General features: G+C 38.1%; 1 protein-coding gene across 3 annotated transcripts in view; it reads right to left on the bottom strand.

Annotated features, from left to right (window-relative positions):
- Nucleotides 1–1,149: 1,149 nt before the first annotated feature.
- brinp1 (bone morphogenetic protein/retinoic acid inducible neural-specific 1) overlaps nt 1,150–25,868 on the bottom strand; it is a 139,417-nt gene continuing 114,698 nt past the window's right edge. For all 3 annotated transcript variants that reach the window (XM_020600893.1, XM_020600892.1, XM_020600894.1), the window contains 3 exons: nt 15,474–15,710; nt 11,310–11,532; nt 1,150–5,070 (listed from right to left, as the gene is read on the bottom strand). In XM_020600893.1, the coding sequence (XP_020456549.1) occupies nt 3,930–5,070; nt 11,310–11,532; nt 15,474–15,710 (1,601 nt within the window). In that variant the 3' untranslated portion in view covers nt 1,150–3,929. The remainder of the gene's footprint in view (nt 5,071–11,309; nt 11,533–15,473; nt 15,711–25,868) is intronic.

Raw genomic sequence — 25,868 nt, 5'->3', positions numbered from 1 at the left:
TATTATTTACAGACATATTGTACAACAGGGGACAAATATATCCAGTGTGAGTCCTTCTTTTCCTGTGGGTGACTTCCCCCACATACACAAACCACCTCAAGAGGAGAGATGTCCTCAAAAGGAGATGAAAAGTGTATATTCGATCATCATCTATGGTTTTAAATTCTGAAGATAATTCATTGTCTCTTCTGTGTAACATCTAAACGTTTTCTCCAGCTCTAAACATATTAAAGGGATAGATAACAGGCACTTAATAATAATAATAATGATAATAATAATAATAATAATAATAATGTTAGCATTTAATTTGGATTCTCCAGTGTTGATGCTGAACATCAGTATGCAAAGTGCCAGTTCTTTATTTACTGCATCTCTATAGGTTACAGGATTTGGGCCAATTTAGACATTTCTGGCTTGTGAGACTAAAATAAAATAATTAAAAAAAAATTAAGTGCTTCCATTAGCATGCAAATGTTACAATGGTAATGCTATGAATTTTAACATGTTTACAAAATTGCTACCATATTAACATTAACATATTAACATTAGCATGCTAATAAGCTCAAACCTCATAACTGAGCCCAGTAAATTAGTACTATACCATGGCGCTTTGCGACAGCTAGCTGTTGCCACTGTCTGCTCTCCAGAGAAGTTGGTGTGTGATTGTGCAGTAGCAGGATGTTACTGTCACCACAGCTACCATCTACACCTGAGCAGATGCAGTGGTCACAACACAGTACATTTTACTGCTATCCACTGATCCAGTGACCCTCTCTCTCCTTGCTGGTGGTGCTTATCTTGAGCCAGGGCTGCTGTTATATGTACATTGGAAAAGGCAATAGTGCAGTGACAACTGCTCACTTTCTCAAAGTGCCTTTACCAGTGATGGAGTAAGCACTCAAATACTTCACAAAAATAAAAGTAGCAATACCACAGTGTAAAAAAACTCTGTTACAAGTAAAAGTATTGCATTCAAAATGTTAATTAAGTAAAAGTACAGAGTTTAAGCATCAAACTATACTTAAAGCACCAAAAGTAAAAGTACAGTTTATGCAGAATGGCACATATCACATTAATGTATACTACTGGATTATAATTATTGATGCATTATTGTGTTCATCACACAATTTAAAGTATTTTACATACTGCTGGGTAGCGTGTGAATTTCCCGCTGGGGATCAATAAAGTCTTAAAGTTATACTGTATTTAGTTTTATTCATCTAATTTTGAAAAGGAACTAAAGTTATCGAGTACATGCAGTGCAGTAAAAAGTACAATATTCACCTCTGAAAAGTCCAAATATGCAGTAGCAGAAAATGGCAATACTATACCTTAAAATTGTCCTGTGTATAGTACAGTACTTGGGTAAATGTACCTAGTTTCCACCACCACTGGTCTTTACAGATGTTCAGCTAATTACCTGACAGAGCCTGATGATAAGGACTGGTAAGTGTTGCACTGTAAGATTCATTTGATAACATAAAGCTGAGCTGGGCAAGCTGAGCCTTAGTTGTCCTAAACTGGCCACCACATCTGAGCTACCCATAAACTGGAAATTGGTAGAGTATTTGTCACACTACCCAGTCAAATTCAACTGATTTTGTCGTGACACACCGAAAGTTATTTACAAAGCACCTCTAAAACATTAAGAGACTTTACGGAAAGACTCACTACAGTAAAATAAAACATAGGGCTAATCAACATCACACAAAGTCTGACATGATTCTGTTTGCCTACATTGTGACAACAATGTACAGAGATGACTATTAAAGTTGTGATTGTGGATGCAGTGACATTTGCAGCTGACAAAGCTACGTGCCTAGAACATTTGATCTAGGGCCACTGCAATTTCTGGATTAAGTCAGTGCCCCAAGCTTTGATCACTGTGTTCAAGAGGCGCTGAATCGGTAGAAGAATTCCAAACCTGATTTATGGTGCGATTGTTGTTGTACCATCATGGTTGTTCCTAAATATATTACACAACTCTGCTTACAGCTAATCCCACAAATAATCTTACAGCAGTTATTTTAAAGAACACAAAATTAAGCAAACAAAAACAAAAAATAAAAAACAACAAAACTACTTCAAAATACTAACAGACATGAAAGACAATAACTGTAACAGTGTTTTTTTTTTTCTTTAGATGTTTGTCTAAAAGCCTGCAACTGAGCTGGCAGCTTTTGCACTGGAACGAAGGACTTTCCAGTGTTTTGTGACAACACTAAGTATGAATTCTCCTCTTTTTAAGTTCAAGCTCATGTCTGGCCAGGGCAGCTAGGTTGTACAACATGAGTGACCTTGCCTTTGATGTTATCGACAAACAGGAAAGTAATGGACTGGAATTACAAAAGTCATCAGCAATAGTAATGTTTCAGCATCAGATTACCCAAATAAAGTGTGACCAACAATACATAGGTAGTTTTTCATATTTCAGTTTGATGACTGAGGGTGTTAAAACCAAAGTTACAGCTCTGGTAATGTTTTTAGCAACATGCAAAAGGAAATGTTACAATTCGTATTTGAAAAGAAAAAACAGACATTTTTACACATAAAATGCTTACAGATTAAACACTGTCAGAAAGGTACTTTAAGTTTTAATATGACTATTTCTTTTTAGTTTTTTTCCTGTGGCACGACGTAGAAATTCAATGGCATTGCACTATGATTCTTATCCAACATAATATCCCATCTCTTGTCATCGGCATTTTTGCTGTGCTCTTATCTGAAATCAGCTGAGAGAATTAAAAAAAATACAAATGGAACATGGTTTCCGTGTAATGAACTACTAAGTAAAACAAGTGAAAGTTTAGTTTTAACAAATGTCTGCCTCAGGGAAGTGTATGGCTTTAAGTTATCTCTTAAATGTGCCTGAATGATGAATGTTTACATTTTGCTCTTGGTGCTGAAAAGCTCCACAAATCAGCAGTCACAACATGTACATTTTGCAAAGCTGTACAAAATAGCATTGATTGTTAAATCTTCAGACCACAATATTGCACTCACGCACCAGGAGGTACTGCCTTGTGAAAAACACAGCTTGAATTTCAAACACGGGAAGAAGCGCTCCAAATGCAAGAATTAGCTTAGACTGGAGTCAGTCTCAAATGACACATTCAATTAACGAACAGCGATAAGCGTCAAGCCAAAAAAAGGTATACGCACATTTGCACACGCACACATACACACACACATTCACCCACATATATATGTATATATAAACAGCTGGCTTTTGTCGTTTGACATGAATATCCATTACTGCCCTGCTGTGTGCCTTATGTGTCAGAACAATGACAGAGTGTCTCATAACTCACAAAGAGTAATACAGATTCGCTGTGGGTTTGAAATGTAATAAAGACTCTATATGTAATGTGTTGACTACTTACTCACTAGGGCTAATTAATCCTTACAATGTATAAACGTCTTTAATATTAAACTGTCCATTATTTCTGAAATATTTTGCACATTAGCTGAAATAAAAGCATATCTGGTCTGCCCTTGTGTTATGTTGTTATTCCTTTAAAAATGTTTTTTTTTTTCTCAGTAAAGAATGGCAGTTTCAGATATAACCTTTGATCCTTCATAGTAAAATCAAGGCCTCTTTTTCACCGGTACATAGATTTAATATTTCCATTTTTTTCTCTCTTTCTCTCTCTTGTTTAAGTTCTTTTAGGGAATGACAGACATGCTGGGACAAATATGATACAGTCCTTATGGTGGTTCCATTAATCTTCTTTATCAGCCTGAAATACTCGCCATCACTGCCTCTTTCATTTTTCTCTTTAAGAACTGTTCTTACAAAGTTAATATTACATTAAAAGGCAGAAAAGGTCCAAAAATTAAAAAGAGGAAACAAAATTAAGATCAGTATCATAGTTCATTTGTTGGTTGTTTGTGTGTAGTTTGCTGTTCTTATGGTAATGTTACTGTGTTCAACAGAGTTTAGCAGTCAGGTGATCTGATTGTTTTAGTATCTCTGTGCTGTACATGTCCAAGGCATGATTTACTCGAATCATCTCGCTGTTGTTGAGCTTCAGCCTATGCTTTAGCATACAAGAGAAAAGGTCCAGCTGGGGCTTGCCAGGTGCAGATGGAGGGGCTAGGCGGTTAATCCGATCCCTAATGTCCAGTAGCAAGAGCATAACAGATGAGGATGAGTAGAACTGAGTTCCTTGTGTGTACGATTGGTTAACCTGCTGCACAGCACTACGGAGCAGGTCAGCATTAAAGCGCAGGCTGTAGCCAAACACTTGGATATCAGATATTTTTATATAGATCTGGCGCTTGTTGGGGTCTCCAAGATCCACTGGGCCCTGTCCTGTGTCATTGCGTAGGCCAGTTGGGACCTTAGCACGGCTACGCAGATAGATGTGCACTGTCTCAAAAAAGGTCTTCCACCGGTTGCCCAGCAGGAGTGTCCAGTTGAAGCATTGCGAGTTCTGCAGTCGTATTTTTTCCCAGCGTGGATAACCATGTTCACCAAAGGGCATACTCCAACCTTCTGAGTGGCTACCACTGAATGGGTTGACATAAACAAAGAACATGGGGTCAATACTGCTATTTCGCATCTGGCAGATCTTCATTGACAGACCGATTATCATATGGAGGTAGTCCATCCGGTTTTTGTTACTTTTGAGAGTCAGGGACATGCGCTTACGCCATCGAGGGTCAAAGAATGTCTCCAGGCGGATCTCATTACTGATGAAAGTAGTATGAATGTACAGTCGCGAATCCATTTTCTGTAGCAGGTATTTTAATTCCAGGTCCTGAAAGTCCAGATCAGTTTCAAAGCTGATGAACTGCTCACTACGTTCTGAGTCCACATTCTGGGGCTCACAGCGACCACGGTATAGCTTGTAGCCTTTGTTGCAGGAGCCACATTGTGAAATGTTGGCTAGACTGCACATGGCACAACTGTTGTTGCCTCCTATGACACATGGGATGGGTCGTTGGCACAAGGTGACACCTGTGTGGCACACACACGTCCTTTGGCTCTCCAGGAAGGTCCCCCAGAACCCATTCTCATTGCAGTAGAGGAAGGACTGAACCCTGTTGAGCCATTGCATCACAGACCTAGAAAGGGATGAGAAAAAAAATACTTGGGATAGAACAGTAGTCAGATGGAATGTTAAAAACCAAACTTTTCAATGTACTCTTAAAGGATAAGTGCATGATTTTTTCCATAATTAATTTTGTCTGCTCACCATAATGTCTGTGAATCTAGAACCTGGTTTATTTTATTAATCTGTGCTGTAGACCTCCTCTGTTGTCCAGAACTATTAAAAACACATCAGTGTGCCACACTGCTGAACTGGGTGACACCTTTCTTCCTCATGAAATTTAATCTACAGATCTCAAGTTCAATAAAAACTATAATAAAAAAACAAAAATCAATGAAATACTTTGTAAATGGTTGGCACAATTGTTTATGTGAAACATACATAGTCAGAATATTAAGGAGACAGGACAATTTCTTCCCTTCAAGAAGGAGGAGTTACATTATTTCCCTCAGGTGGAAGGGATTACTTGCTATTCTTATCTTGTCTCTTCCCTCCCCTTCAGGCATCTTTCCTTGTCATCTTGGCAGTTCTGAAGCTTCATTTCTGAGGATAGCAGGTGAATTCTGAATCTTGATTTTTTTTTTTAGATGAGAGGGTTAGTCAAGGTTAGCTTGACATGTTAATGAACCTAAACATTAACTATGATGGATGACACCGTATTCTCAGTAGCCACTTAGCTCCCAAGTTATCCCCAAAAGGAGCCCAGGACATATGACCTATAGAGGACAATTGCTGCACATTCTTTAATCCTGTCAATTTATGCTTCATAGTGAGGATGGGATAAATAACCATTATTATTTCTATGACCACATATTCCCACACCATCCCCCAAATATTTAGGCTTTCAAGGCCTGTATTTTAGGCATTGCAAACATCAGTTTGAAGCACATACCCAAGAGCTATATTTATTTGTCCTTTATTTGCCCTCATAAAACTCATTTGCTGAACATGATGTTTACACATTGCGGTCACAGAATGGCTGTAATTTAATTCAGTGTGCAATCTGTAAATTGTTGTGCTCTTGATTTCAATCACTCCATGTAATGGGGTCACTTCAGTATACTCCTTATACTTAATTTCAATATACTCCAATACTGGAGTATACTCCAATATACTCAATATACTCCAATACTATATTGTTCACATAGTATTTAAGCATCCACATTTCTTCTATTCTTTGTTCCCTTTTTCACACACAGTCCAAATATATTCATCTTCCTCCCCTTTCAATTGAATGTCTTGTTGGAAGTTGTTTATAAAACTGATGTTATATCAGTAACTCTAGAGAACAAACAAATGCATATATATATATATATGGTTGCATCTTTCTGTAGGACCACTGCATGAAAACAGATTGCAGTTAGCTCAATGGTTAGCTCAGTGCTAACCATATTGCATGGACTATGAATCACATGAGCTTTATGTTTTATAAAGCCCATGTAATACAAAGTAACAGCCCAAAGAAGGACATCTCGCACACTGAGTAGCCCTACATATTATGTGCAGCCTGGATAATTTTCTGTATAATTATAGGTTTTTCCGGAAACTCTAATTGTTTAGAAAATTTTTCAATATGTGACAAATCACTGACACGTTCCAAAGAACATATTGCATCTTCATATGTGTTGTTTATCTCCTATAGATGAAGTCTACTTTCTCCAATTAATCTGCAGCCATTTCCTTAATTTAGTCTGCCTGAATTTTGCCAACTCTCTGACTGGCAAAACAATTATTTTGGATGAGTCTCATGGTTAGGTGTCTCTGTAGACAAATGTAGATTGCATTCAGATGCTTATTCAAAGAAAATGCTTTCGGTTTTGTTATATGAGATAATACTTGTGAATTTATTTTACATAAATAACTTGCAAATATTAAAAGTTATTTCATAGTGGGTCCTAAACATGGCTGTGACACACTGGAGGTCCAAAGATTCAGGTTACTGTAGAATACATAACATTTTTCAAACATGGATACACCTTGTTATTTATAAATAAATAAATACATAAATAAATAAATAAAAGTTGTTGCTTCATTGGAAATGGTATAAAAAATAGATTAGTTTCACAGGTGCCACAAATATAAAACTATTCCTGTTATTTTTTTTATGGTCTATTCATTATTACATTGGACACAGGCCCAGTCATAATGATCCCTCCTTTGAATTTATTTGCAATAACTGTTGAAATATCCAATATCTGAACTCGAACATGTTCTATCATATAACTGCCTCACTCAGCAAGCTATTTTAGTGCATCATGCAGCTAGTTTTATTTTTGCCTTATCTTGTTTCCATCTAAAACAATGGCTTTGCTTCGATTTGCCCTAGGAAATTAAATGAAAATACATTGGAAAGGATGCTGTTTGTTTTCATGAACACTTTGTGTTTGTAATGGAGCAACAAACATTTTCGGTATTCATATAACATACATAGCAGCTCCCTCTCATGTAGGAGCATAAAAAAAACCCAAAAAAAGAAAAGAGAGAAAGAGTAAATCAGAGCTGAAGAATGGAATTACAACCACCGGAAGAAAACACAAGAAGTCAGATGGGGCACAGACATTTAGAAATGGCATCTAATGGTATCAATAATGTCAAAGAGAGCCATAGCCTTGATGAGTCTGTGTGACTGGATAGCTATACTAAATACAAAAATGTGGTTGGGATATGTATAAGACAAACTGTTAGAAAAAAGAAAGTAATTGTAGACATAAGTAGTGTCATGGCAAAATCAAGACAGATTAGGGCCAAGTAATTCATCATATGGAGGATGCATTCATATTTGTAAATATGCTTGACTTTGAACATGAATAATTAAAGCCAGTGCAAAGCCTGGATGCAAATGATTTGGCAGGGAGTGAAGCTACTTCATATCTGTCACTATTAATCATTTATGCCAAAGACAACCTGCTATGTTCATTCTACTTGAAGCAAACTGCTGTGCTCATTACAGGAAATGCAATAGCAAATCCAATAGAGTTCAGCTATAAAGTTTCAACACAGTTATTGCAGTGAATGTTTACAACAGGAATTTATGATACTTGTAATGGATGGAAACACTGTGGTGAGGTAAACCTAAACAAAAATGATACGGTGGTGATACGCAAGTGTTATTATGACCAGCCGTCAATGCATCTCATCTGGTACCTCTCTTTCATTATTTGTCGGCTGATGTAAATATGTTTATTGACTGACCTTATAAAATATGTGCTGGTGAATGGGAACCATGGATTAAAACTTAAAATCACTTTTGAAGAAGTTTATCTTGATAATGCAAGTTAACATCATAATAATTAAACCCAGTAACGGCTAACTTCCTCTTGTTCTATTTTGTGTTTATTATTCAGTGTGACTGAAAGTGTACTAGAACTACAGTATCACAATATGGAGGCCCTGTTAAGGCTGTATGTAAGAATTAAAATGACTAGACTATTGACGGGTTTCTGCATTAACAATGCCTTATCATTGAATGCATATTGCAGTACCTCTACTTTTAAATGCACTAACACTGTGTACAAGATAAATGAAGATAAAAAAAAAAAAATAAATTACTTATTACTTGAGTTCATGCTTACCTAGCATTCTTAACTACAGCAGATAACCAAGAGGCAATATTGTATGGCAACAGCTTTTAAAAAATTTCTTTTTGTAAAAGACCGTGTTAACCATTGCAGAAGCATGGTACAACCACAGCCTTATTAAATGTATCAGCCTTCTTAGTAAGCATCCGGTTCTAGTGCTTCTTCATTGTTTTATGTTTCATTGTGTGCAGTTCAAATACCAATACTACACTCTTGTTATTGTTGTTATTAAATTTAGGGGATGATTTCACCCACCAAGTTCTCCATCATCCTTCTTATCTTGGTTACCTTGACTCTCCTGTCAGACCCATTTATTTCTCCTAAGGTACAGAACCTAAAGGATAAGGCTGGTCATTTTCTATATTATAGTTTTGTTTTGTTTTTTTTAGCAATTTTTTAAAGAGAATAAAACTGACAATGAACTGCCTCTACTCACGGTTAATGTCTGTCAGCTGTCAGTCCTGGATTAGCTTGTTTGTCTGTGTGATAAAGCTCTGTTGTTGTTAAAAAAGGATTCAAAACACATTAGAGAAACAAACCAGAGCACTGGACAATGTTTTTTTTACTATAAATCCCCAGACCCAACTATGTTGTGCCAAATGTTCCATGCAGCAATAATTTCTTGAAGCTAGCATGAGTCAACTGTGCATGTGCAAGATTTTGTGCGAGCTCTCAGCTTTGTTTACATTCTGCTAGCTACTCGTGCTCAGCTCTTGTGTATGCTAATGAAGAAATACATCACGCAGTGCAGCGCTATGCTTCCCTGACGTCTTTTCAATCCTTTTTGAACAGCAGTGGAGGTTTATAGCACAGATGAATAAGCTACTGATGAAAATTAACTGGAGGTAGAGACATTTCACTGTCAGCTTTGGTCTCTGTATGGACATTGCTGAAAATACTATTAATAGAAAAAAATGACCATCCTTATCCTTTGAAGTCTAAGATGTAAAGGTTAATAAGCAAGTAAGATAGTGCAGACCCTGGTCAGCCACTGTGTTTCACACACCACACACCACAGTCAGTGAGGTAAGCCATGATCCCAGCAACCACCAGGACTTTCACATGCATAGCACCAAGTATTTCTCCGAGCAGAAGAGCCTGGATGGTTTTAAAACCAGTGGAGAAGTCAATGAACATGATTCTCACAGCACCTCTCCAAGTGGGAGTATGCACAGAGTAGCAGGTGGATGACAGTGTCATCCTTCCAATTGTTGCCCTGATGTATGAACTGGAGGGGATCCAAGCAGTCTCTCACAAGAGATCTGGCCTGCTGTCATAGAACCCTGGTGTGTCCATTCTTGGACACTGGGGCTAGGAGAGATGCTTTTCACATCATCATCAGGACACTCTGCAGTCTCTCTGACAGGCTAGAAATATGCTGGAAGGCCTCCCTGAGATGATTGGCACACACATTGAAAATACCTGGGTTGAAGCTTTATGGGACTTCAGCTTTACTTCAACTGCCTGATCCTTTGATCAGATGTTATAGGCTGCCCAAACGAGAGGTGAGGGTTGGAGTCCCTGTCGGTGATGGAGGACACTTTCAGGGACAAGGGGAAAGGCAGGTAGACCATAATGGAATGACAGCATAACTGACGGATGCCTAGGGCAAACTCACAAATAAGTTATAAAACACAAAATTCGAACACTTTAACTCTTCCAGTACAGTTAAATATTGACCAAATTATCATGGGTTTTCATTACAAATGGACATAAGCTCAAACAGCAAGATGAGGAGACCTTGGGTGAAATTAATATAGCGGTAAAAAAATCTGTTTAGAATCCCTCTGTGAGCTACTGTGTAGACTACTTATGCCCCACTTGCGCATGTACGCAAAGCATACTCACATGCATGCAGAGATGATGAAAACAAATAAGTCCTCCATCTCACACAAGCAAACAAATAAGCATGACACTCTTATTTCCAGTGCCATCAAGCGCCCTTGATGTGTATTCTGTGGAAGAGGACGTGCATACTGCGACTCTTTGATAACACTTCAGAACAAACCTTTGCCAACTCTCACACACAAATGTGGGTGTGCTCCTTTTCTGTCAGTGATAGTTGACAACTACTCATTTTCAAACCACTTAAATGAATATTTTACTGATTGTGCACTACATGGAACTGTTTTAGGGGTGTTTCACGTGGCAGCCAGGAACTTTGCATATTTTGCATAGTGTTTCTTGAAATTTGCTAAATGGAAATCCTGACAGTTCAGGCAGTGCTGGCACCATGGCACATCTGCAGCAAGACTCTTAAGCTGCAGCTGTAGTAGGTGGTGACAGATGTGTGCAATGACCTATCAAGAAAACACCCACTGCTACATTTTCTTTTCAGACTGCAATGTGAAATACAAGACTGAGCAATAATGTGTTGGGCATGTGCAAGCGTCAGCACTAAGGTGACTTGATGGACAGAAACAATAGAACCATACGCTGAAATATATAATGGATGACATCCCTACTGTGCATGTCTCAAGAAGCAACAATCAAAATAAAGCCTCCCTACATCATCTCAGAGGAGAAATTTTATTGAAAGATGTCACTCTGTGGGATACATTTTCCTGTACTTGGGAAAGCAAATATCCAAAAATATCCATACCAAAAACAACACTTTTAGCTTATTTCGCTGAATAAATGCACATCATGATGTGGAGGTTATATTTCTACCCACCTCTCCCTAGGCATCTGGTGGTTGGGGTTATGGTGACAGCGGATACTGAGGCCAAAGAGCTTGCGTGCTGTGCGCTGGATCTTGAGCCGCTGGATCTCCAGAGAACTCTGAAGGAGCCTGTAACGAGCCTGCAGGTCCCAGTCGCTGCCCCACAGGAGATGTACACTGCTGATGGGCAGAAAGTGAGTGGAGGGCAGTCTCTTCAGGAAGGACTTGAACTCATCTGGATAACAGAGAGGAATGGGATGGAATGCAGGCAGAGAGTGTGAAGTAGTAGTGAGAAAAAAGTGAAAAAAGGCAAATGAAAGATAAGTACAAGAGTGGAGTTATTTGACTTATTTAAATGTTTAGAACGTGCTGTATGGCAAGCCGTTCAGGAAATAAATGGAATGAAAATATTGATTGAAACTTGTATATATTGATTGAATAGCTGAATATATGAATGAAACTTGAGAATATATAATAATAGCTTTTATTTCCTGAACGGCTTGCCATAGTGCTGAACCTGGGAGAAAGTACTGATGCATAGTCACATAGAACAAGACAAGAAATATTTCAGATTCTTTGAAGATGTTGTATCTCTCAGAGGTCTTTTAGTCCACATGTAAGTTAATATCTAAAATTACCACTTAATGTAATAAAAACCAATAAAAAATGCTTATTTATTCTAAATATGGGACTGTGATAACACAGTGCTAGTTTTCTTTTTGTGTTGTTTGTGTTTTTAGCATTTGCTGAGAATTTAGGCCTTCAGAGCAGTTAGCACCCTCTTAGTCTGTGCTCCCACACAATTAGGCAAGAGCACCAAAACTGTCCCCAGCAGTGATGATGATTGTCCTTATGGTTCTTTTGCTGCCTGAAATAATTCTTGATTTTCCCCTGCTCAGATAATTCATGAACCCATCTCCCCGAGCCTTGTTTTCAAAGCTAGCTCAAATTTCTAGCAACACTGGGCATGAAGGTGTTACTAAAACCCCCAGCGGCAAATACACAAGGACAAGAAGCCTTTTATTTTGCATGCTAATTGAGAAAATACTGAGCCATGACTCAAAGCAGCTCATTATCTCTGAAAATAAATTTAAGCAGTTTTAGAAATAATAGAGTGAACAATTTAATGGCCTAAATTTCATCTTAGTGAAATCAGCAGTCATGTTAAAGTTATTTTTGTGTAAAGCAAAAATAACCGTCTCCACTCTGAGTCCACACTTTTCTTTATCTTATCATGGTGTAGTGAAATCCAAAGTTATACACATATGGTAAATCTAATTCACCTATTGTATAAATTCCTAGTGGTAAATCACATTTGTTTTGGGGGAAAGAAATTCTTGAGAGGATGCATCTCGACGTACAAAGTCATGCCAGAATCCATGTACAGCCCTCTCCAAGACAGTTTAACAGCATTAATCACAGAGTTGAGAGCGCTTTTCCAGCCCCAGCTGAGAACTGTCAGAACTTCCATGGCTCTCCTCCAAGGCATGTCAGAGCTCTCTTCCCCCTTTTCCTCAAAGAAGCCAGATTCCTTCTCCTCCCGTTTTGAACCTGCCATATTGCTCCACCCAGTCTTTAGAGCTGACAGCAGTGTTGGGCAAGTTCATACTTCACAGGAGCCAGCTCAAAGTTCAGTTCATACACATTAAAATGAAATAGTTCATGTTCATAGTTCACAATTGTGAATTTTGAACTGTTGTATGTTCACAGACCCAAAACTGAACTAGTTCATGTTTGTTTCTTCCATTTTAAAATGAGTTGCTCTGAGCAGTAGAAAACATTTTCAGTAGAACCTCCTCCTACTCATCAATCCCTAGCCCACGATAGCTGTGTTACCTGAATCATCACTTGCACTGACCATAATTGGGGAAAAAAAGCTGAAAGCAGCATTGCTTGCAGTGCACTATGCACCATGTATAGCGCACACTTTTTTTACTCATGCAGGCTTGCCTATGTTATGCATGACACCTATGAAATAAAATAACAGGGCTCCAGTATTTTGCTTATTGCACACTTCACAGTGGCACTCAAAAGAAATGAAGAACAAAGCCATTCATTCCTTTCTTGATACAGCTTCCACAGGATCCACATACAGTAGTCCCTTGAAAGACTCTTATCTCGAGTCACCTAGTACACCTTATCTAGAAATTCCACTTTCCACTATGTAATTCCACTTTATCTCTTGTGCCATTGCATCTCCATTTGCTGACTCCCAGACATAGACAGTAATCACCAAGGTTTTACCAAACTTAATGTTTTCCAATCAGCAGGTTTAAAAACCTACACTTAAAAAGTCCATGCAGCTACAAAAAAAATACAGAACGTGGGATGCAAGCAAACAAACTAAGAGCTCGCGCTCTTGTATCCTCTTGCATGTATGTTTTTCAAATAGATCAGTCAGAACTAACAACACATGTCGGGAGAATATACAGTACATGTTCAGCCAACATTTGGCAGTTTTTTGGACCTATGCACAGTATAAAGGTGCATAATCAGTGAGAATGTTAGATGGTAATATCAGTTGTGATTAATTAAATCACCTCTTTTCCTTCTTTTGAAGAAGCACCTTTAAAGGTCAAAGAAGTTTCTACCAAGAAGAAAGCTGAGGCTTTGTACTGTACATAAATGCTATGAGCGGAAGAAAAGTGTCCTGAAAGGATATGTCTCATTTGTTTTTAATTATACCTTGGCAAAATACTTTATTTACCCAACCAGAACTGATACAAGATGAGCATTTTTTTCCGCATGAAGGACTTATATCAGTGCTTACTTTGCCAACATGTTACGGGATATTAACAGCGGTTTTATGAATTTGAACAGGTTAAGTTGTGATATGAAATTAGTGTAGAACCATAATGCTTTATCCACTTGTTCATGCCACACACTTTTGTTTTTTTGGGGGGTGGGGTTTGCTGTAGTTTTTTGCTATTTTGCCCTACTTTTATACTCCAAATTTGATGTGATAACAGTCAGAGTCAGTAGACTCAGACACAATGACTTGTCACATAACAGCCGGGCACTGGCTGTACTTTTTTTTTCCCACAGTGTCCCATTTTCTGATATATTGCGTTTCCATTTGCATTAAATGAAAACGGAAAAAAAAACTGTAATAAAGAGAACATTTCCTGAAATGACATTCAGAAGTTTGACATATGAGTTGCCATACTTTTTGCATTCCACAAAAAAACAAACACAAAAATAAATAATTAAATAAAAATCCACATAGTTATATAACAAAACAGGTTATTTGTCAGTGTTTTCTGATATATTGCTGCTATAAAAAAAACTTAGTTGAGGTTAAGGAAAGATTACCATGATAGTAAAAAGAGACCAGTGTCTCCGACCAGAAGTGAAGCCCAGTCTCTGGTGTCATTTGATGGCCATGACTTTTGCAGTACTATGAACATTTCATATTACTTTCTGCAGTGAACATAAAAAGGGTTTTGATACTATTAATTATGCATATTTGATAAAGAGTAATAAAGGTGTAAGCTAACAAATGATGCTTTTAAGGATCTTCAAACATAAAGAAAATTATAGCAGTAACTGCCTGGGCTCTGCATGTATATGTTTTAATAATATAAACTTCAGAATTATGATTCCTAGAGCTAGCCCACGCAGCCTGAGATCAGTACACCACCCGACTTGCACTGCACCCGACCCCAGTTCCTTTCCCTGCAGGTCCGTAGAGCAGTGACACATTCCTTCGGGCTGTGCCCGACTGGGCCCCATGGGCCAAGGCCTGCCCACCAGACGCTTGCCAGTGAGCTCCCCTCCCTCGAAAGGAGCCAGTTGGGGTGGGTCAGGCATCTTATCAGGGTGCCTCCAGGGAGCCTCCCTTTGGAGGTGTTCTGGGCACGTCCATCTGGTAGGAGACCCTGGGGCAGACCCAGAACACGCTGGAGAGATTATATATCTCATAAGGCCTGGTAACACCTCGGAATCCTGCCAGAGGCGCTGGCACACGTCACCGGGGAAAAGGACGTCTGGACTACCTTACTGAACCTGCTGCCACTGTGACTCGAATCCAGATAAGCAGTAGAAAATGGATGGAATTAAGATTACAAATCATATTGGAGTTATTCCCTTGCAAAATAGCAAAAAAAAAAACCCAAAACAAACAAAAAAAAAATTCTTTATATGTTAATTCTAAATGCAATGCTTTTTCCAGCTTACCTGAGTTCTCAAAGTCTTTATAAGAGGCAGCCCATGACTCAGACATCCCCAACAGGGTGTTCTCCATGATCTGGATGTCGGTGATGGGACAGTTGCATTGGGGATACTCCTCGGCGCACTGGCAGATGCACTGGTTGTTGCGACACACATACTCTCCCTCCCCATTGCACATAATGTAGCTCAGAGCTGACTGGACAAATTTCTCCTGCAGGTATTCTGGGAAAATGACCTGAAGACCTGAAACAGAGAAGAATGGGAGATTTTAGCGAGACATGGCGTGTTTAACAATTCTCCATTGAATATGAATGGAACAATGCAAATTGTATCAACAAAGACCCAGAACTGTTGTGTACCTTAAGACTCATTTGCAGGAAGAATGGGACAAAATTACACCTGACACACTTAATCATTTGGTGTTCTCAGACCCCAAATGTCTTTTATGTGTTGTGAAAAGGAACGGCAACATCACACCATGGTAAACGCTCTGCTGCCCCAACATTTGTGGAATGTGTTACAAGAATCAGAATTGAAGTGAGTGTTTATTTGGAACAAAGAATCAAATTAATGAGGTATCATATCAAACAATGTGCTGCTATATTGTTTTCAATGTAATACAGGGCACAGATGATTTAGAAATCAGTATTTTCACTTTTAATTTTGATTTTACATACTGTTCCAACTTTTTCTCATTTGTGGTTGTAGAACTGAAGCTTGGGCTGCTAACAGTAAAAGCTTTCCCTTCAGTCTAGGCCCTGGAAAATAAATCCCTAACTCTACAAGCCAGTGAATTGGAAAAGAACTAAATAGATTTTTCCCTTCTAGTTTTACTTGAGCACAAACAGTGCTTCAGCAGAAAATATGCAACCAGAAAGCAGAACATAACATGTTACTGAATGATGAATGATTGCATTACTTTTTCTCCTCATAGTATATATTATTTTCACCCAACGGTGAAAGTAGGAATCCATTTATGCAAAATCGGCATAATCTTGCTGAAATTAAAGGGAAAGTAAGCACATAATTTCATACTGTACACATGAATCATTTTCAGTCAAATGGTATTATAATGGTATTATTGTGACTGTGGCAATTAATGCTCACCCACGACATATGCAAACTGATAACTGTGAGTCATTTAGAAGTAGATGAAGGTTTTAATATGTGCCAGGCAAAGGACAACTTCAACATCCATTATTCTGCTGACAGCCTTTGAATAAAAGTAACCCATAATGTGTTTGGGTAATTCATGGGCCAATGCTTGTCAATATTAAATTCATTTTTGTGGCTACCTGTCAAAATTATATAATCATCACTGAATTCATATCAGACTAAACAAACCTTCCTTGTAATATGTACTTCTTTTTGAATATCCCCTTCTCTCCATCTCATCGGAATCACTGGACATACAGTAAGTGATGAAGGGAAAAGAAGGAGGGAAGGATGGGGGAAGTAAAGCGAATGGATGGATCCTGTCTGACCACAGAAGAGTTGGGTTGCACAGGGCTTTTTCTCCATCAGGCCTGTCTGCAGCCCCTGGATCCAATATTCATTTAGCTTGATGTATTCCTGGGCTTGAAACTTTAATGTGATTTGTGGGAGATTCCAGATGGCAAGTTCACGGATCAACGCTGCTCGCTCACCGTGCTGATGCCAGCGGCTGGATGAACAATAACACAGAGTGTCTCAGCCTTCCTTCTTTACCTCTTCTGTCTAACCATACCTCATACGCCCACTGCTACCATCAACACATACACACAAACAGACATTTCTTTTTTCTGATTCCACTGTGTTGGTGCAGGGAGACCATTCAGGATGACACTCATCTCAGCATTATCACTCTTGCAATCTCTTGTTTTCCACTCTCTTTGTCTCAGTTCAGTCTCTTTCCATGCCTCTCTCTACCTTTTACTCTGTCTCTGTACACATCTTGTCTGTCTTACTTCATTACACTCACTCCCACTCCCACCGCATTCATGCACATGCCCCTTGACTCGTCCCCTATCATCTGTTGGCTCTCATTCACTCACTCTCCTCATTCCTGTTTCTTCACCTCATCTGCTCCGCACTACATGTCCCACCGAACCCGTACCCAAGTATTAGAAATTTGATGTCTTGTCCTCCTACTTCAGTATAGAAATGATGTCATGTAATGAAAGTAAATCCATCAACATTTGTTAGTGCGTTGGGGAATGAGTGGGAGAATTGGAGTCCTCAGGGCAAAAATGAAATGAGAAAGTAATCAGAGTAACAGCATTTTTCTGTGGAACTTTCCCACCTTTGCTGTCTTAGTACAGTAATGTGAAACTACTGAGAATGACTGGCCAATAAAGCTACAGTTATATGTATATAACTGTATATATACAGTATATATGGCTGAGAATCAGGGATTTGTTGAGAAAAACACTAGACACTGAAGTTGGGAGTTACACTTACAGTACAATCATCAAGAACTGCTGATGAAATGAAAAGTACATTTTGGAATTCCCATGTAGCCATTTGATAACCTCCAACTTCATACTCTGTCAGTGCACATAATTCCTTGCAACCCTCATGCTTCGCTCGTGCTAAATAAATAGCACCTCAAAATGGCAGTTAATCGCTTTGCATACATCAAAGGCTGATGTATTTTCTTCACGTACATTGGAGGATATAGGTCCTCAGATTCCATGAATGCTAAAAACAGACTCTGCAGCTGTGACTTTGCGTATTTTATGTTGCTTTCCAGAGTGCTCTATTTTTACATGGTGATAGACGAGGAGTGTAGGCCACAACTGAGCCTTGTAACTGCCTTGGCAAGCAGTTGCATGCTTATTGCAATGCCACGCTCCGCCTCATAAGTTACAGTTTCATTAAAGATTAATTGACCATTGTGTGGCCGCAATTTCGCAAAATAATCATTACTTAATCCACTGGTGCAATAAACTGCATTACTTCAATGGGGGTATTAAATTACCATTGGACGTTATCTTTGCTGCCATGATACAAAACCAAAGACCTCTGAACTGAAAGATGGTCTGTTTTTCCTCAGTCCACCTGGCCTGCCCAGTCTGTCCTGCTCATCCTCAGAAGTAAATACAGAAAAGGGCATATAGTTTTAAGATTTGCTGTGATGGTCCATTTCACAGAAGAGCTCCTCTTCTAAATCTTCGAGGTAAAGGTGCAGTTAAAGCAGCTATTTATCCACTCTCCATTTCTTTGCATAAAATGCTATGGCTCTCTGAATGTACTGTATGTGTGTTGGGACCAACAGAGGTGACATATTCCAGTGGAGCTACTCTCAGTTCTCAGAATATGTTAGCATTTTTTAATGTTCTGAATGAGGTGTACTTAGCATTCAAATGAATAAATGTGTTGCTGTATCTGTGCTGAATAGATTATTGTAGATTATCATAAATGTTTTAAGTATTCTAGAAGGCAGCAGCTTATGTCATCAAACAGGATAGTCAACTCCAAATTTTGAATTATAACCACATTGTGTATGTGAGAACTGTTGTTCAGGATAATTAAATCATTATTTTTATCTCAAATATCTGCTCATGTCTTCAGTACAGCACAAAGGACGTTTGCAGATATTTTTTGAGTGCTCTATTGATGTTTTTATGATTTTTTTATAGTACGCTGATATTTAAAGCATGTATAAATCTGAACTGCAAAACAACAGAGATGCTGCAAATCCCATTTCCTAGAACATATTAACATACAAGTGGCTACATGTCCATATGCGATATGCCCCACTGCATCTGTGTGAAACAGAAGGGACCGCAATGCATTTCACACAGTGTCTCTGTACAGCACTAGCTCTGAAGAACCACACATTCATTGTGTTAACACAAAAGGAAGCAAGAATGCAGGTGCAGTAATCACTGTAAAAGCAAAAATTATATATAAAATGGTCTTGGCATTTAGGGCTTGCTGCTCTTGCCTTCTAAAAAGAGGGAATTGCTGAAATTGCATGTTGAAGCAATTGCTGGACTGAGGAGGGCGGGCAGTTTAGAGGCAGATGAGCACTCCATGGTGCTGAGTTATTGCCAGTTGTGCTGCACACTGGACATAAACACAGAAAATGAGTGAAAGAAAAACTGCCTTCAAAGTCTGTGCAAGTTGAGGGAGTAATTTAGCAAAGTACTCTGAAACACATTGAATATCAGCTCTACTGTAAGCTATGACATCAGTGTGTACCTAGAGATGTGGTTGCTGTTGGCTGCTTGTGCTCTTCAGTTGAACTCTTCAAGCTGTTCCATCATGTGTTGTTATGTGCCCCTGCACAGCAGTAGCAGCAGGGCCTCGGATGGTGAGATCTTGCACTAGTGTCACAATTCATGCATATGCACACACAGCAACACATCCATTCTTGTTCACTCACACACGGATACCTGCTGCAGAAATCACATTTTACAAGAACTCTTGAGAGGGGAATGAGAGACATATGACATGCTCTGACATTTCCATTGCAGCTGTAAAAGATAAAACTGCCCTCAAAGTGTCACGATGTGCTGTATAAACATCCTTGATCAAAAGGTCAGATTTATCATAAAAACCACATCAAACATCCCTAAATACAGAAATAATATGAATCAGTTGTCCATTAGGAAGTACATACTTGCTTTACAGTAGAGTATGCTAAAAAAATCTTCTGATTCATAAGCAAACTGCACAGTTAAACAAAACCGAGAGCCAGATTTTACGTACAGTAAACCAGATCTTTTGTGGATTAACTATTTAGCAATGTAAATACTCAACCTTTTATAAGGTATGTGTGGCACCATGTTATTCAAATGATCATATTCTAATTACACTGCAACACATATGTATTACAGTATTATGCATATGTATTACAGGCTATCAGTTTACTGTAAGAAAAGTATTTGATGTGAAATGAATTATATATCTTTAATCCTGGTATCATGAAACAGCCAAGTGTTATTTTGACCTTTAAATTATGATGCAACACTCTTACGCATGCATTATAACACTCTAATAATGCAGGCACATTGACTTTTTATAGCCATTAATAATAATCTAACATGTTACATGTTACAAGTGTTTGTAAAAAAAGGGTATTTCTAAGTACAAAAGAATAAAGTAAAGAAACACCCAATCACTTGATGAAACAGATTGTGTCAGTCAGGGAAAGAAGTGGGAATCTATGGCACTTGCAGACATGGCAGCCTGCAGCTGGCAAGAGTGAGTATGAGAAGAAAAAGATTTATGGTTGTGTTGGTCTAAATGGAAACTCACTCTTGATTGACCACTTCCAATGGAAAGCTGACCTCCAGGTTAACATGGAAAGATTTCATCAGGTACTGAGGTTTCAGCCTGTTAGAAGTGAAAAAATGTGTGCAACCATCCATCTTAAAAATGATCCCGCGTTATCAGTTCTCTGGGCAAAAAGGACGCAAGCTTTTATAAAGGAAACCGTTGCTTTGGTCCAGTGCATGAGCCTGCCAAGAGGTGGTTCAATACCTCAGACCACTCCAGTGACAATCCATGGGATATAGCCCACGTCACCTGGTGATATCAAATAACTATAGGTCTTCTGGTTTTGTAGTGTACCCAGATTTTATATAAAAAAAAGATTTTAAACAATTCAAAGACCAAACTATGTTTTGTGTGTATGTGTGTGTGTGTGTAGAAATATGCAGAGCAACAGAGAGATGAGAAAAAGATGATGTTAAAAATACCTCTCTGTTTATTATTGCTCCATCATTTGTTCTCCAGCTTTTCTCTCAATATCTCTACTGTAAATAACTATCTGGTAACCAAAGACATTGCGTTTACTGATATACTTTAGTCTCCAAATCAATTTTTCAAAAACTCCATCATAAAAATAACTTAATTGATTTGTATGTTTGTTTGCCTTCCCTGAAATTTTTTGCAGTGTTTTACTTGAAAAGAGGGACAGGCATCGGGCAACAGAGCAATGAGTATCTAATTCATCACTCTCTGCACGACTTGCCTACAGGGCCAGTTTAATTTATTTTCACTTCACCACTTTGAAAACTGTTGGCTCAGGCTATTCTAACATATTCATAAATCTTCCAAGATGAGCTCATGGCTCTTCCAAGATAGGCTCTTGAGAAACTGGAGAAAGAGAAACAAGAGAAAGCATGTGGCGGGGATTGAAAGAGGCAAATTAGTTTGCTTTTGTTTGGGTGCTAATTTATGACAGCCATATTGAAGGTTATTGGGTCTTTGCAAGGTAATGGGTTGTGGAGGTTCCAAGGGCTTTTATCATTCTTTGACTGGGTTAATATATGTAACCAATGGATTATTTTCAACACAAAGTATGCTTTTCCCTTTTTGTGTTGCATAGCAAAGTATACAAACAATATTCCAATCTTCTGCCTAAAATATTCAAATGTGGTAATCAATGATAAATAGGTGCATAAAATTAGGATGTTAAAATCGAATAAAAATTAAACTATTTTCTCCCTACAACCTGAAACATGGGAGTTTATGTAAGCAATAAAAATCCTAACCATTTAACTACCACATGTTAATTCCCTGTTGCATTTATTTCTCACTCCTCAATAAGCTATTTTTACTTCTAGGTCCCACTGGAGGCAGAAAGTGAGAATCCAACCAACACCAATATCATCAGGTTTCTAAGCTTTTGCCTGGAGAGACAACAAACAACTAAAAAACAAATTATTGTGGGAGAACAAAAGTGTATTTAAATCCCAAGTGTAATAAAACTAAATAGTGCACATCTTTCATTCAGACTGAACTTGAGAGACTAAGCAAACCCAAGTGTTTAAAATATGTATCTGCTCCAGTGAATAACAGGATCCATTAAAAATTTAAGAGTATTTAAGAGTGGGTTCACATTTATGGTTTTTGCACAGATACAGAATTTGTCTTTGGTTCAGTTGATAATTTGTGCATAGCCAATAGGCCATTTGTGCCATGTACAGAATCATCAGTGTGTACAAGGGTTATACTGTAATTTATGTTATTGGTGACAGAAGAACACAGAGTCAGGATCAGTGTGATCCTTTTGTGTCTCGACAAATAGTGCTGCTAATAGCTTCCTGTTGACTTGAATGCAACAATAAAATGGTACATTTATGAACTATTTTTTATGCTAAACATGGAAAAAATGCAAACTCCACAGGCATATTTTATGTATAAAGCTATGATAAGTCATGCCTAAAGTTCAATGTGGGGGAAAAAGTTCCAGTGCTATGTTTAATTCTGATAATTGTTGTAAGTAAGCAAATAAAAATAAAATGGAGAAAGCATAAAGGCGTTGGTTAATTTGTCAAACATTTTACAAAGCAAAACTCTGAGGCAGAGGAAGACTCAGTCTGGGCTTCGATAGGTACTGCAGCTCTCTTAATGTCAGATTCCACTACAGTGTTCTCATCTGATTCTCTGTGAAAGCAGAGGGGGAGTATCCAGGGAGTGTCACATCCGCATTGTGTTATCTGTAGCTCACAGCTCCACCAGCTCACATATAGCAGACCACAGGGGTGAGAAAAAGAGGGAGAGAAAACAAATCCCTTTTGAAAATTTTGTTTTGGAAAGACAGCTGAAAGTGTCTCCAGGAAAAATCGGACCACAAGTGATTTCACTAGCTTGCTTGTTTGCATATTTTCTTGTCTGCTAAACACCAGAATGCTGTCTCAGAGCATTTTTAAGCAGGTCCTACCAAAGCATATCACTCTAAACGCAGTCAAAATATTTGGATAAAAGTTTATAATAAACATATTGTACATATTTGCTCCTGAGGTTTTACAGTTACATGTCCCAAGGTACTGTAGATAAAGTGCTGAGGTTTGGAGTGAAAAAGTAGATTTGTGAAAAAAAGGCATGTGTAAGTTAAATTAGAAGAATGAATTGGAGTAGGTTTCCTATTACTGTATCCTTGTTGTAAGTCACATGATGCTGCATACTGATATGACATTATTTAATTCATAAGCAATTACAATAACTAGTCTAAATTAAGGCTTTTATATTCATCTCCAAAAAATGGGAAAGGTGCAGTAGCATTATACATAAAGGACTTTTGCTCAACATTAAACACAATATCAAAGATAATCAGAAAAGTTTTAGAGTGTCCAAAAGATGGTGTTTGTACAGTATAAACTTAACGATATCATACTTGAGAGACAGCAAAAGCTAAGTAGCCATTTGATAAAGATTAAAAATAAAAAAAAACCTTTTTTGTTTCTTACAAAGTAGAATTAAATACAGAAAAGCCTTAAAAACAGCCCATAAAATGACAAAACATTGATGAAAATGGTTAGAAAAGACAACCGGGCTGCGTACGGGTTACAGCAAGTGAAAGTGAAATCTTTTCCAAATTCCACTATAGACACGTAAAACTGGGTAAACAACAATACTGAACATTCTGGCAAAATGTTCTTTATGTGGATCATATCTTGGCTCACCAGAAAACACCTCCATTAGGCTGAGAGATCATACAGTTCTGACACATCAACTGGTTCACACAAAAAAAGAGATCTGCATAATTCTATATGTGATTCTGCAATTGCACCTTCTGAAAGTAGAATTGAAAATCTGTTTGCAATCACTTCATTCCTGTATGGGTGGTGATTTAAACAGCTGTCTCAAAAACACTTCCCCATCAAATCTCAGCAGACAGCAAAGGCAAACACTTGCACTGTGTACAAAGGAGGCTACATGGAACTGCCATAAAATCTTGAACACTGGAAGTGGATTAAACCTTTTATTGTTATTTTCTATCAGTCATATGACACTTGGTTATTCTGACTTAACTAATCTCACAGATGTTTGTTTGCCAGACAATACAGTGAACAGAAGCCTCCTTTAGTTTGAGAGCGCATTAAAGAAGCTGCTAGCTAAAAGTTATTGTTGCAACATTATTTTTTTTGTCTGACATGCTAAGGTTAGCAACTGAAAGACAAGTGAAAGAAGCCTTCTGTCAACCCGGAACAACCATTTCTAACCGAAGGATACAACACTAGGGAGCCAGACACTTACTATGCAGTCCTGACATACTGTACCTCCCAAGGCAATTTAACACCCATCTGCACCTTGACGCATGAGACCCTAACAACCCACATGATGAATGGGTGGGGCAACAACCTGTTAGAAAGTAGATACAGTGCAGTAGCGTGTATCACAATGAACCCATAAGGCAATCACAATGAACACAGATTCACTGAAAGGTCATTCATTCAAGACAGGCCCACCATATGGGAATATTTTAGGAGCAATGGCACAGAGGAGTCATGCAACAGAAGTTCAGTGTGTGTTTATTTGAACTTTCTCCTTCAAGCCAAAAGTCATAGTGCAGAGATGCATTATTTCATTATTTATTAATACCTGTGTGAACAAAGTAAATATACTGTCACAAAGTTAACAATTTTATCTTTACACTTAATAAAATTTTCCTCATAAATAGTGGTGTAATTACTATATAATTTAAAATTCTATTCAAGGTAAAATGTGCACATCGTGCACATTTTACTATAAGGTAGTGCAGCCATGCAGTGAGTGTGATTATGTCACTCATCCACATAGTTTAAATGCCAAAACTTTGCATTTTAGCTAATTGCCTGGTAAAAGGTCAATAGGCATTTGAATTGTGATACATGATGGGTATTCATTAGATGTGCTGAGAGCTGCTGGTTAGAGCAGTCTTGGGCTTAGCCAATGTTTTGTTTCTCAAGAGATAGCTTATGAAGTCCATTTGTGTTGAGGACAATGCTCTCACAGCAGATTTTTTTTTATTGCACTAAAATAAAGAACATTTAAACACATGTTGCTGAGATGCTTGATTCATTTTATAGAACAGCACATGCATTTTAGCTTGGGACCATTTGGTTCAAGGAGTTTAGTGTGCGTTGTGCAGCAGCACACTTGTGGCGTTTTTTTGCAGAACACTTATTGGCACACTTGGAAGCAGTGTGTGATAAGGAGTAATCATTATCATGCATTCATTGACAGTTAGTTTGCTAAGGGTTGGTTTGGGACTAGCAACTGTTATGATGGCAGCATCAGCTCACATCAGTTCTTCTCATCCCTTTAAAAGCTACATTCTCCCCACCATGAGGCCCTGAACGTCTAGCTATGGACTGACTTATCGCTCTCTGCCACTCTTACATAAAAGCACAAGTGTTGCTAAGTAATGAAGAAAAGAAAATTGATTCTTTCTGATTATGTCACCAAATATTTCTTTGGCCAGGCATGTGTATCTTTTGTTATTTTCTTACGCTGAATTTGTGGGTTTACACAAAATCACAAAGTTGTTAAATAAAAAAAAAGACAAACTTCACCAAGGGGAATGTTTCCTTGTAACCATTGCCATATAAAATACAGTGCACACGCGTTCTGGATGTGCATACTCCAGTTAAAATTAGGAATTTAGCACACATTAATTCTTTGAGGATATTTCATGTTTACAGG

This window comes from Monopterus albus, unplaced genomic scaffold (assembly GCF_001952655.1).
Source record: "Monopterus albus unplaced genomic scaffold, M_albus_1.0 scaffold49.1, whole genome shotgun sequence".
Lineage (NCBI taxonomy): Eukaryota > Metazoa > Chordata > Actinopteri > Synbranchiformes > Synbranchidae > Monopterus > Monopterus albus.
This window is presented reverse-complemented; position numbering and strand designations above follow the sequence as displayed.